At 39.2% G+C, this 14,052-nt stretch overlaps 1 protein-coding gene across 2 annotated transcripts in view; it reads left to right on the top strand.

Annotated features, from left to right (window-relative positions):
* POC1A (POC1 centriolar protein A) overlaps positions 1 to 13,626 on the top strand; it is a 28,883-nt gene extending 15,257 nt beyond the window's left edge. Inside the window, exons 8-12 of one of the 2 annotated variants that reach the window (XM_048490666.1) lie at positions 2,997 to 3,065; positions 3,241 to 3,339; positions 8,449 to 8,508; positions 9,880 to 10,029; positions 13,362 to 13,626. In XM_048490666.1, the coding sequence (XP_048346623.1) occupies positions 2,997 to 3,065; positions 3,241 to 3,339; positions 8,449 to 8,508; positions 9,880 to 10,029; positions 13,362 to 13,460 (477 nt within the window). In that variant the 3' untranslated portion in view covers positions 13,461 to 13,626. Of the gene's footprint in view, positions 1 to 2,996; positions 3,066 to 3,240; positions 3,340 to 8,448; positions 8,509 to 9,876; positions 10,030 to 13,361 lie in introns of both variants that reach the window. The other variant, XM_048490665.1, reaches the window with a different exon arrangement.
* Positions 13,627 to 14,052: the final 426 nt, after the last annotated feature.

Genomic DNA, 14,052 nt, shown 5'->3' with positions numbered 1-14,052 from the left:
TCATCAGGTGGGGATGGCGTGAACACTGCGAGCAGATAGGCAGATGTGTCATAGATGAACGCCTCTAGAAACAGCAGAACTCCTTGAGCCCTCAGGAAAGCCTCCTTGAAGAAATTAGGCGAATTCATACAGAAGCAAGTGGCCCTTGAAATACTCTGATCACAGATCACTTAGTTTTTAAAGGTAAGAATCAGTGAGGTCCTCAAAACTGGCAAGAGAGATTTCCAGGCTTTATAACAGCCAGCAGTCTTGCAACCATATTCAGGACCAATTGAGGTTTCTGAGCCATTTTCAAAGGCAGCCTTATACAGAGCATGTTGCCATAGCCTTACATGGATGTCGTGAGTACATGGATGATGAACAGTCAAATTCTGCTTCTCCAGGAAGGAGTGTAATAAGCAAACCAACCAAAGTTGGTTAAAATTCTGCAGGCCAAAGTGATGGAATGTTGTTAAGAACTGTGGGTGAAAGCAATGTTAGGCACAAATATTTCTAAACCCCATTTAGGTCCATGGGGAATGTTAATCACTCACATAAGCAACATGTTAAAGTTTGCATGTTTGTGTCGAAGAGTCTGTGTGACTCAGATTTGGTTCCTGTTCTGACAGATGACTGGCGTTCTGGGACATTTATTCATGAGAAAAACTCTGGATTCCTTAGATATGCCTTGACGTAACCATTGAAGTACCAGGAATCCACTTCCAGATGATTAGCTGCAGTTTACATGGGGAAGGCTGCCAAGTTTACATTGCTGTCTTTAATTATAGTGGTGCTTATTATTCATACCAGAAGGATCATACCGGAAGGATCATTAGAGAGATGAGCTTAACTCTGTATTTATAATTTGCAGCTGCATGGTTTGGTATATTGTGATTGCATGTTAAGTGTACTTTCCCTTTGGACTTTCCCCTTGAAATACAAACTTAATTTGTAATGAATATATAGGCCCATACAGAAACAGAATGTTCTGCAACTAAGTCATTCTTGGGTGGTCGCAAAAATCTGCATGCAAGTGTATACCCTGTGAATGTGAAAGTACATCAGTTTCTAAACTGTATGGATTGCTTGGAAGTTTTAAAATTTCCTGCTGTTGAATAGAATAGTCCCACATGACAGAGAAGGCAGTAATCATGGTCATTACTGGAAGAAACTTCATAGACATGTAGAACAGAATGTCTTGCAAGAAATGAAAACTTACTATGAAGGATGAACAAAGGCTGAAAGCCCAGTTAGGACAAGATAAATGCCTCATCACTTCTTGAGCTAGAACATAGGTGTCAAACTCGCGGCCATCCAGATGTTATGGACTTCAGTTCCCATCATCCCCTGCCAGCATCAGATGATGGGAACTGTAGTCCATAATATCTGGAGGGGCGCGAGTTTGACACCTGTGAGCTAGAATCTTAAGCTGGTTGCAGCTGAATGGAAGAAGTCTGCAATAAAACTATGTCTTACAAATATCAAAGTTTATTAATTCCACAGTCTTCTGTAATGTCATACATTTAGTATACAAAGGAATCCTTCAATACAAATCAAGTATACCTGCTTTGACCTTCTTTTATTTATTGAAAAACAGATCACCCTACCCTTCTAGGATAGCTAATAGTATAAGAATTTTTAGAGTATAAGAATTTTTAAAAATTCACAAAATACAAATGTCCTGGATTGAAACCTGCCCATAATAAGCATATTAAAATATCAGAAAAATATTACTCCTGTATAATTCTCATATAAACGGGCCAAATCAATATTGGCAAAAGGCCTTCTGGATCACTTGTGTCCCACTGGCCTTTAACTTTAGTGGTTTGCACTAATCAGGGGTAGGGAACCTGCGGCTCTCCAGATGTTCAGGAACTACAATTCCCATCAGCCTCTGTCAGCATGGCCAATTTGGTACCCATGCTGGTAGGGAAAAGCTGATAAGATATAGTTCCTAGTCAGAACATCTGGAAAAGGTCCCTGGAATCCTTGATTGGAGAAAGTATTGCATTTGGGAAATTTATTTATTTGGGAAATTTCTATGCCACCTTTTTTGAGGACCTGCCCAAGGAGGCTTAATATACAATCCCAAATCTGGCCTTCTGTGTTTGATGGGCTTGAAAGTTTAGTAGACAGAATAACTAGATGGAGCAGTTAAATAGAAGGGTGTTGGTTTTTTCATAGATTGGATAGTATTTTAACTGTATTTATACTGTATGTTCCGTATGCCAATAAAGGCAAATTGAAATTGAGATTGAGATTGGATAGTCATGTTCAGGCACTGTAACTCAGCAGTAAATGTCTCATAGTGTCCATCAAATTGAGTTTTTGCAAAAGCTGAGTGTAGAAGTTTGAAATTGTATTCCCTGTGTGCTTATTCTTAGATCATTGCAAAACTATTTTATGCAGATGTGTAGTAATTGAGGACGGTAGATCAAGATAGTTTTACATTAGGAGAGTGGCTATAATATTTTGTGAATATTATTAATCTTGGCCACATTGTCCAGATCATAAGACAAGAGATGGGTTTTGTGCGTGTGCCTTCTCCAGTCCTGAGACTCCTTTATAGGAAAATAAAAATTGATGGCTGTGCATTCTTGTACAGATTCAGGACCCTGTCAATTGGTAAGATTATTGTATATCATACATAGTATTTGAATTTTCCATTTTAGAATTACTGAGGTTTTGGGGCTATATGTAACAATTTATACATAAATTGTGTTTATAAGAATTCATCTTGTAAGTAAGTCCCCTTGGGTTCACCATGCAAGGAATCAAAGTGCTATTAAAGTATCTCATTTATCTTAAACCTGCTCAAAGTGACTTACCACTAAAACAATAAAAACAAATGCAGTTAATCATTTTAATAAATGTAGTTTCTCAACGTGTATAACACCAGCATTTAGAATTGTTTGTACCAAATTGTTTTCCCATCTCTTCAATATATTTATTTTTTCAGTATTTTACTATATTGTATATGTTTAGTGTTACATGACTTATTCTTTTGTCATTTACAGGGGCCAGCTACCTGTGTTTCTTTCTCACGAACAGGAGATTTGTTTGCTTCTGGGGGCTTTGATGAGCAGGTATCACCTGTACATTCTCTTGTACCAGTTCATGTTACCGATACACAGATCTCGAAATTTAGAATGCAGTGCATTAGGAAGGTTGAGAACCACTGTCTTAAACCCATACATGCTAACATGGTTTCCAAGCCACTGCTAAAATAATGTCATGTTTCAAATTAGCATTATTTTTCAGGTAATGGTATGGAAGACAAACTTCGATGCTGTAGATTATGGTGATGTATTGAAAACGCGAAAATACAACATGAATGTGAACGGTGCTTTTAACAGTGAGGTAGGTTGATTTTGGTAGCTGTTGTAAAACTTTATGTTCCCTAGGTGATTATTATGTTTGTGACAGCAGATAATTCAAGATCTGTTGGTTAAGAAATCCTAAGGGTCTGCGCAGAATCTTACTTGGGTCTATTAAGGGAAGCTTATTCCCAGGAAATGGTTTTTATGATTGCAGTGCCATGTGGCTTGCCTTCTCCACATTCAAAATTGAACTTCCCTCAGCATGTTAACAATGATAAAAGCTGAGTTTTAAAATGAGAATAGTCTTGATATTTTTAGGAAAACTGTTGGGTAGAGTTCATCTGACGTCTAAGTGGGTGTAGTGTGGAATTGTATCACATAGCAATGTTTTTGACCTTTTCGCCCAGTTTGTCATTGCTCACTCTCTTTATTTGTTTTGTATAGTCATCATTCTCCGCTGTTTAATAGAATATCTGTAAAACTTGGATATCCTAATAGGATATCTGTAAAACTTGGATTTGTACTCTGCACTTTGTGTTATTTTTAAAACAATACTTGCCTAATGAATTTCTCAAGTTGACTGTTATTCCTTGTTAAAACTGATATTCAGTCTTTCTTTACTGATAGCAGAAGAATGTGCAGTGTTTTTTGGGGGGTGGGGAGGAGGGATGACTGTGCAGATCAACCATCCTGGAATTTGGAACTTTTCAGTGCTGAATGCTCTCAGTCTGGTGGTTTGTTTTTAAGAAAGGGAATCAGCAAAGAAACTGGTAACAGGAAACAAAGAACAACAGAGGAGAAGTGGCAGGATACCCCCATTGTCAATCTGTAGATGTTTAGAAATTATGCTATTGAAACAGGGAACAAAAGATGAACACAAAGCTTGCCAAGGGAAGTCAGTTTTAACACAAATATCCACCTTATTTATTTATGTTCGATCATTCAGTTTGGAACCAGGTATACAGAAAAGGATGGTTTTCTGTCTTTATTTCCTACTGAATAGGATTCTTCTTCTATGAATTTAGAGAAAATGAGAACTTTGTAAGTTCAGCCATTCAAATCGGACAGGGAAAGAAGCAAAAACCTTGTTTTCTGGCTGTATTATTTCTCCTTGTAACAGCTCTCCAAACTGAATTAACTTCGACAATACATTGAATTAACATCTCTCACCATTTCACACTGATCAAAATCATAGAAGAATAGTAGTTTTAAAATGGAGAGGAATGGAAGTGCTTTCTAATGTACTACTTAGAATCACTCTCTGTGCTTCAGTACTTCCATTGAGGCTGCTCATAATAAAAGAGGCACTTCTGCTGCTGCCTCTTAATAGGCTTGGTCACTTTTGTGGCAGTTTCACTCATGATACTAGAGTTAGCTTCCCAAAACATGTAATCACAGCCCAACAATTTACAAGATTGTAAATAGTGTTGCTAGTATACCCTCAGGGCTGGACAGCCCTGGATTAACCATTAAACACAATCAGAACGTGTTTAGGGCACCAAGGGGGAAAGGGGGTACCACAGAAAGTGAAGAAAGGGCACCACCATCACAAAAAAATTATCCTAACTTAAAAAATGGGGGTGGTGGTAAAAAGGGGGCACCACCACCACAAAAAAGGTAGTTCAACTTCAGGGGAACTGAGGCCCCGATCATAGCTGGTGTGTGATAAGCAATGCAGGCTGTGTGATAGTGATGGGTTCCATACACCTTTCTCTGCATCTATTCCTGCCCCTGGATATATGGTTGGTTTTAAGACCAGGCACAACACCAAATAATTGTTTGTATAGCACCTAGTTGGTTAGTGTTCGTTACTGTTAGTATGATTATATGTGAGAGGATGATTTTATGTGACCCCCTTTCATTTCCTGTCATGCATTTCATAATGGAAGTGATGTCTTATGAATGCTTACACCTGAAATCAATTTGTCTCTAAACTGATATTCATTTATTCTAGCAAGGGATTTGTGAACGTGTCACTCTTGAGCTATTTTAGCATTTATCTGATGCTAAAATAGTTTGTCTTTAAAGATGGTTATATGCCTTTACTTTTGTTGTAAGCTGTGATTGCTGCTTTAACTTAGAAATGAGAAATTCTAAATATAATCCTCTTTCTCTCCTAATCAAACTGCTTGATGCATTTAAACAAGGTATCAGTTGAATGTGAATACACACATGTTTTTTTTTTACTGGAAACTGCTGAGTTCTGGAAGGGAGAAAGGTGGCTAATAAATGTTTTGAATAAATAAACTATAATCCTCAGAATACTGCTAGATTCTAGACCAGGTCCAGGCATATTTTTGGAAGGACACGAGTATTATTTCCTATCAGTTAAGGTGGCCAGAACTTGGAGGATCATCATAAAATGGCTGGGAGTTCAGTATAACCCTTATGCCTGCAGCTTTTGGCAACTGCTAGTTTTTGAGAATAAACAGTGGAGCTAGGTTGATCTTTGGGTTGTCCAGTCCATGGCTGTCAGGAATGCTGCTATTACCTTAATGGTGAGGAAGCTGATTTGTGAACTAAGAAGTCCTGATTAGCAAGATTGTAGGTGACTTTATGTGAACCACACTCTCAGAACCCTCCCCTTCTAAGCAATATGCAGAAAGAATATCATCCTACTTTGTAGGATAGTGGTAATGGTTACTAAAAGACAATATCTACCAACTCGGTCTAGCCTTTAAGATGGCCCCTCACCTTGATACGGTTGATCTGGCTACCTGGATTCATGCCATGGTGACACTGAAACTAGGCTACTGTAATGCACTGTACATTTGTCCCCCCTCAAAGTCAGTTTGGAAACCAATTGGCTCAGCTATTATCAGGAGCTAGACAGAGCATGCATATTACTTCCATTCTGCAGAAGCTCCATTAACTATCCATTTGTTACTGGACTCGATTTAAGGTATTGGCTGTCAGATACAAAGCCTTTCATGGCCTTAGTACCTCTGATATGTGGGATTGCCTCTCCCCCTATGCTCCACCATGTCAGTTTTTCTCATGTGAACAGGGCCTCCTGTGGGTGGGTAGAATTGCAAATGGGTAGAATTAACAAATGCCTGCAATGTGTACTTTCTCCGTTGTGCCGCCCACCTTATGAAATGGCCTGCCCAAGGAGGTCAGGAAAGCTCTGACTTGCCTAGGTTTCTGCAAATGATGCAAAACTGAATTATTCAGGAGGGCTTTTCTGCAGAGTCATAGAATTGGCATTTGTACAAAATGGTTCACAAACTTCCTTGGATAAATAATTAGGGACTGTTGACTATACTGCTGTGTAGGAGTTACTGAAAGTAGGATCTTACTACATAATTTTACACCTCTTAATGTGTCATATTAATACTTAGGCTGTGCTTCAGTTCTTTCTGGCTGGTTCCAGACTTCTGCAATGCATTGTTTATTGAACATCCCATTTTGTTGATTGTATGGACTTGCTATTTGTAATGTGCCTTGAGTCCCTGGGAGAAAGGCAGACTATAAATAACATAAATAGACAAATGTCCCATATTAAGTGGTGGTGATAATAACTGTTAAATCCTGTTGTTCAGTGAGAAAATCACCTCTAATGAATATATGTTGTTGAGAAACGGGGGAAATCGCTGAAACTTAGTTCAGTCTGTCCAGGCTATCCCACCTCTCCCCCGGTTTCCTCAATTTACAAGAATGTTCTATAATGCATTTTCTATAATGTTCTGTAATGGAATTTTCATCTAAATACTTTTTTTTCTTCTACCGCAACCAGATTAGTTGTAGTTGCCATATTCTGGTGGCGATTGTACACAACTCATTTATGCTGCCAATAAAGTTTCTAAAAACCTAGGGTCTATCTGACTATTTAGTGTTCTTTTGTTTATTTAGATATGTTCAGTACTTGTTAAGTAGATATCTAGTAGCAAAAATCTTTGTGCTGAATAAATAATATACAAAAAGAATAACTAAGATAGCCTCTGCAGTAGTATAATTATATAGTACTCCTTCCAAAAAGCCCCTGTTTAGAATGTTGCATATTGGCAGTAAACAGTTTCTGGCAATACCTCATTCATAGCAGGAAGAATATTTAAATTGGCTCACTATGATTAGATAACCATCGAGTTATTTATTGGGAAGTAATGTTGTCTTTGTGCATTTGTATTTTCATTTATTGACATAGGATGATAAACCCAATTATTTTGATCTTAACATAAAGAAATGGAAGACTTAGCTTGGAGAAGCTGTAATCTGAAGGGGACCAAAGGAAACTCTGGTGAATGAGATACCTACTATGGAAAAGCCAGCTGCCTTTTTATGGCTGACCTTTCACTTCCTTGCCAAATAACTGCTTCCTAATAAGTTCCTACTGTATCTACTGGGAAGAGCGCCATTGTTTTTTCCCCCACTGAGATCAAATGATTATGATTCGGGAAAGGAACCTGAAGTCAAACAGCCCAATGCAGAGCTGTCATGCAGGCGGAGGCAGTGCCACTCCAGCACCACCTTGCCTGCTCCAAAGGGTTTTCCTGCAGTTTTTTAATTTATTACCTTTAAACCCCCCACGCCCCATGGGGGAAGTGGCGATCACGGCGTATGTCCAAGCCTTGCTCCGCTGGTGCAAGAGGGCTAAACTGGCAGTGGAAGCCAGCTAAGGTCAGCTCCACCACAGGAATTCCTCCATCATGCCAACGCAGATCTGGATGCCAAGGAAGCACTGGTGAAGAGCTGGGCTCTGTGACTGGGCGTCCCAAGGCTCTGCAGCAGCCAGGCACTGGTGTAAGTGCCCCGGGGAAGGCACTTCTGCCAGCGTGAGCCCACACCACATCCAGAGGGGGATTCACCCCTCCCCTCTAGATTAGGCTGCCAGATTGGTAGTTAATATCTGATTTCTGAGACTAAAAAGCAAAAGCATTTAAAAGTTTCATTTTGGGGGGATATGCAGTATTTACTGATAATTTGCATTGTAGCTGAGAGCTCAAGATTTGTGGCTGCCAAGCAAAGACACTTGGTCACTGTTATATATATTGGTATATTTGTCCTGTTTAGTAATACAGCAGTTATGTGACTTCTGAAAACCTCACTGAGAGTACTAGGGGTGTTTATGATGTATATAAAACTTCATACAAAAATGAGCCTGTACAAGAAGTACAGACTAATATACGCTGTCTTGGAATGTTTTTTGTAGAAATCAATGGACCCTGACAATGTTAACGGTCAAAAATCTGGAGTTTACAGACAAGAAAAGGTAAATAAAGTTGAATTTTTCTCTGTCAGGACTTTTGTTGTTCTGTTGAGCAAATTCAATTGTGTCCATGAGTATTTAGATAGAGGCTTTAGGTATGGGTTTATTTGTTGTCTTAATGGCAAAGTAATGATTTGTGTGATACAGGAAAAATTTTTTTACCTGCATCCTTCTGAATTGTCATGAGTGGACTATCCTAGTCCACATAGATGAGTTCAAGAAGCAAGCACATACATACAGGTATTCTTAAATTGTATGTTTTTTATGGTATGTTTTTAAGTTGTTTTATCGTTGTTGTTCACCGCCCTGAGCCCCTAGGGGGAGGGCGGTTTAGAAATGAAATAAATAAATAAATAAATAAAAATACATACATAGGCTATAAATGAGGGTAAATGTCTAGTAATTGTTGAAGGTGATTGCAGCCTGTAGATTAAGCTGGGAAAGTTGAAAGGATGTTTATTGAGATGTCATGTGAAACCATGGTTTAATTCACTACGTGTGTAAATGGTATACATAATCCATTCCACTGTGTGTGACTGGTATGTCAGACTAGGATCTGAAACCATTATTTTGAAGCAAATTTGTTAACCACAGTCATAACTATGCTTTTTGTGTGGAAAACAACTGCAGACACCCTGGCTTAAGCCTGCCTTGTTTCCTGGCACAGCTCACCCCGCCTTGTGGGCTGAGATGCCAACTGGGGCTGTGTGCCATAGGCTTGGGTAAAAGCTAAGACAGTGAAACCACTATTTGTTTGAAATAAACCAGGTTTTGAATGATGGTCTGCGAGTCAAACTGTGGTTTCACAAACTAACCCAAGTTAACATAAACCATGTGTGCTTGCTATGTCTGAACTAGGATTAAGTGTTAAATTGGCAAGGAAAAGATAATATGTATGCTATACATTTTAATAACATATAAACTCATTGGATTGAATCCAGCTAGATTTTCCCACTGGTGCAAAAGGAAGGAGGTATTCTCTTTTAGTGGGGTGAATCATGAACAAAGGACTCTTGTTGAATGTCACTGAAGTGCCTTTATAGGCTATATGAGCACAACTTTTACAATTGGGCACTCCTGTGTATTGTCTGTTCCTACTATTGTTCCTTTTTTAATATACATATAATTTTATTTTTCATAAATAAAAACAGAACAGAACAGAGGAAATCAAATAGAAACCATATCACAACAGCAATTACATCAAGAGAAAAAGAGAAGAAAAGAGTATGCATATGCAAACAGTATAATAAACTATGATAAGCAGTAAACAGTATATAATAGCAACAATTATAAGCAGTAAATAGTTATATAATAGTGAGCATTAAATGTTTTTTCATTCGCTATTATGAGCCATGTCTCTTCATGATCTAGCAGTTGGAAATGGATTTTGGAGAAGTTCCAGATAAACTAGAAACTCAAACTACAGAATCGGTCAGAAAGCAGCAAGAACAAATTCAAATTGATGAGACTAGTCTTGCCAGTACCTTACAGCACATTGTGGGACAGCTGGATGTCCTCACGCAGGTATGGAATGACTTCAAGAGTCTTGTCGAATGGATTGTCGAATGCTTTCACGGCTGGACTCAACTGGTTGTTGTGGGTTTTCTGGGCTGTGTGGCCGTGGTCTGGTAGATCTTGTTCCTGACGTTTTGCCTGCATCTGTGACTGGCATCTTCAGAGGTGTGCCACAGAGAGAAGTATGTTACAAGTGTGTAACACACTTCTCGCTGTGATACACTTCTGAAGATGCCAGCCATAGATGCAGGCAAAACGTCAGGAACAAGATCTACCAGACCACGGCCACACAGCCCAGAAAACCCACAACAACCAGTCTTGTCAAACTTTTTCGGTCTCTCTTGGTTATCGAAGTTCATTCTTCAAGAGCAGACAAAAGAAAGCTTTTAGTACACAGTGCATAAGTTTATCAAATGTGCAGCCCCAACGTGTAATGAATGACCATAGCATTAGAGGGCTTTAAATTTAAAAAAATGATTGGATAAGCATGTCTATCCATAGTTATAAGCAGTGGTGGTTAAATGGAGTCACTACATACAAATGGTTGGAGAATGTTGTCTTCATGTCCTGCCTGTGAACTTCCTGGGGGTATCTGTGGAAAAATGGGATGCTGGGTGGGCATTATTCCTCAGGGCTTTTCTATTTCCCCTTAGTGTGCATAGATCTTGTTTAGACAGCATTCCGTCTTCTGGACTTTCTGTTTTATTGTCATTCTTCAAATATTGGATATCCCCTGTGAGATTGGAAAACAGGCCAGACCTAGCAACCTTTAGTAGCCTAATGTTGGGTAACAAAGGATATCAACTGCTATTTGGATCTGTATGTCAATTCCCAGGTAGCTCCTGAGACATGTTTCTGGATCCTATAACCTTCTGGATCTTGTAATCTTCTCTAACATTTCCAGTTTGACCTATCACTAAAAAAACCTCCAATGTACAACACATTTACACGTGTTCAGCCAGAACTGATTATGCAAGTGAAACCAAGTTGCTCACAGTGGTATTGCAGAACACATCATCTGAACAGAATGTCTGCCCTTGGGGATGGATGTTTGTGAAATAGCATGCGGAAGAAGAGCAGCTCTTCAATTTAAAAAGCTGAAGTTGACCAATAGTTTTGTTATATGGTGGTGAGAGAAGCACACATGTTTCCCCAACATGGTCGGGAGGAGGAAAAGAATTAGTCTAAAATAAAACAAAATTGAACATTTAGAGACTCCATACATTGAAATTCTTGCATCACTATAAAATCATACAGTAAATCATTTAAATTAAACAGTGCGACTTATGGTTCAGTATTTTACGCACAAAACTTTAAAATAGTTCTCTTTTTAAGTATTAATTGGCTGTGGTCCAGTTGAAGCATAACAAGGTAGCAGTTTTAGAAGTGGAGTGGGATGGAGTGCTCTGTGCACAAGGAAGCAGTAAGGTGGCCTTTATCCTGCAGTGCATCCACGGTCTTCCAGACACTCATTATAGTAGGAATGATGACAGCTGAAGTGGTATTATGCCCTGCACAACAGGACATTCCTTGCTTCTGCACCTCAACATTTTAACTAACAATAAAAATCCATACTGGATGAGGGCAGTGACTGCTGAATGACTAATTTAACAAGGACTCTCTGAGAAATCAGGCGTATGTCTCTATCTTAGCAAATGAATGAAAGTGCAGGAGACACCAGGCAGAGAAGAAAGCATGTGATGTCACAGCAGCAGGTCTCCTGTGTGTGATGCCTTCATGGTGGCATTCCCTTTGACAGTGCCACAGAATGACCAGTAGAGGGCCCTAAAATATCCTGCATTGAAAGAAGAATGGTTTGTGTTGCAACTGCATATATTCTACTTTCCAATAGAAGTAAAATTAATATCCAGTTTTATGTGGATATTTAAATATACTTTAAATATACATTCTCTCGTTTGCATATAAGATAATTGTTAGAGACTGTTTATTTTTTCTTTTATTACACATATTTAAGTGGAACTGACTGTGTTGAGGCATTCTGCTTATCTTGGGTATTTCCAAATCAATATTTCATTACAGACAGTGACATAATATTTCATTGCAGACAGATGACAGCCAGTTTTCAGCCTCTGTCTGAATGTATTTGTATTTATTATATATATGCAAGTATGCCAGTTCCCTTCATTCTTTTATACTCTAGTGTGAGCAACAGGCCTCAGGCCGGGATAATATAGGAAGAGGCTAGGTTGGGTCTCAATGGTTCTCATTTTCTCTGGACAAAAGAAATGAGCTGCAACTTTGGACTCCAGTAAAAGGAAGCAAAAAAAGATTGCCTCTCAGTAGGATCACCAGGATTAAGGGGACACACTAACTCAGTCATAAATAAACAGTTTCACTTGATCCTGTGGATAAAAGTGAAGCACTTTTCTTAGAATATTATTGCAGTAAGCAAAGGAAACTGACACTGGGTGGTCTGACCACCACTGATGGGGGCCCCATGAAAGGGACAAATAACCCTCTTGAAGCCACCTCTCAGGGTTCAAGGAAAGGAACTGTGCTGTTCCCAATGGTTTGTTCCCCACTCTCCTCCACTTGGGTTTCTGCCTCTTCCCACCAAAAGGTTTGGGGGAAGGACTGTGTTCCTTAAGACCTTATTGGAGCCCAGAGGTCAGATTTGGCTTGGGGAAACCTGGTGGGGTCAGGTTTGAAAAAGCAGACCAGTTTTTCCACCTTGTTCTGCCCAAGGCAATGGTGTCAGTGATGAATAAGAGGGTGGGGAACCATGTTGCCTCCTTCTCCCCTATCTGTCACACTCAAAGAGCCTTTAGCTGCTATACAGTTAAGACCATAGTTCTTTGATGCAGCAATTTCCTTAGAAAGGCATATTTTTGGATCTGTGCTGGTTAGCTTCTCCTGGGTGAGATTGCTTAATTGTGGAGAGCAGCAAGAAAATCATATGGATAATAGTAGTTCGACAACACAATAGTAGTTAGTTTTGTTGTTTAAGTTACCAAGGAGAATGTATCTGAAATTAAGTAGCAATGGAGGTTTTTGTTCCAATAGTTAGGTCAGTTCACAGAATCTGCTCCAGCCTTGTGGTATGCGTGCATTCTGTCCGTGACACTAGATGCTTCAGGGTTTTTTGGTATGCTTGTGTGGCTTACCAACAAATTACTCTGCTGATGCTGTCAGCAGTGTGTACATTTAAATACAAATAAATGTGATGTGCAGCACATCCAGGTCCTCTGCATGTTTACGAAGACGTAAGCCTCACTGAGGTCAGTGGGAATGAATCCCAGGTGTGTTTGTAGGACTGCAGCTTGAAGTGGCTAACCTTGCAGTACTATCCTACAGCTGGCTTTTCTTTTTCATTTTTCCAGACTGTTTCCATTCTGGAACAAAGGCTGACATTAACAGAAGACAAGCTGAAGGAATGTCTTGAGAATCAACAGAAGATTGCTCAAAGTAAACCCAGTTGATTCCCCAGGGACCTGAAGGAGCCAGGATCATTGGCACAGTGTGCATTTTAGGCATTTTTGTATGAATGGGATTTTTAAACTGAAAAGTGATTTTATTGGATTAAATTGTATAGTTGTCTGTAAATACATTTCTGCTAAGATTAAATTTTCCTTTCTTACTAAAGAAGCCCTTGGCTTTACCAGTTGAATTTTCACATCGTCATGTTGAAGGGTATTCATTAAAATAACAACCTCCCTTCTCTCAACTTCTATGTTGTGTTCTGAGGAGCATCAGTTTGGAAATGGCAGGTTTCTAAGCCCTGCTTTGGTGGTTGGTGTGAGTGTTCCCATGTGTAGGAAAGCAGTGGGCCTTCTCCTCACATACAGAAATAGCAATAAGCAGAAGAAGTTCAGACAGATTCTGCTTCAGGCATCAAGTGGCTACAAGAAAATTTCTAGTGGGACAATTTAAGTACCTGAAATGTCCACAGCATAAAAAAACTCTAGCATATACCTTTCACCATATGTTAAGAGTTGAAAATAACAGATCGGAGTCTGGGATAATTCATATCAGCAAGCATCCATTCTGCATTCCAGTTATTTAATAAGTGGT

Source organism: Sphaerodactylus townsendi, linkage group LG03 (assembly GCF_021028975.2).
Source record: "Sphaerodactylus townsendi isolate TG3544 linkage group LG03, MPM_Stown_v2.3, whole genome shotgun sequence".
NCBI classification, from domain to species: Eukaryota; Metazoa; Chordata; class Lepidosauria; order Squamata; family Sphaerodactylidae; genus Sphaerodactylus; species Sphaerodactylus townsendi.
The sequence above is the reverse complement of the archived record's forward strand: the minus strand, read 5'-3'. Positions and strand labels throughout refer to the sequence as shown.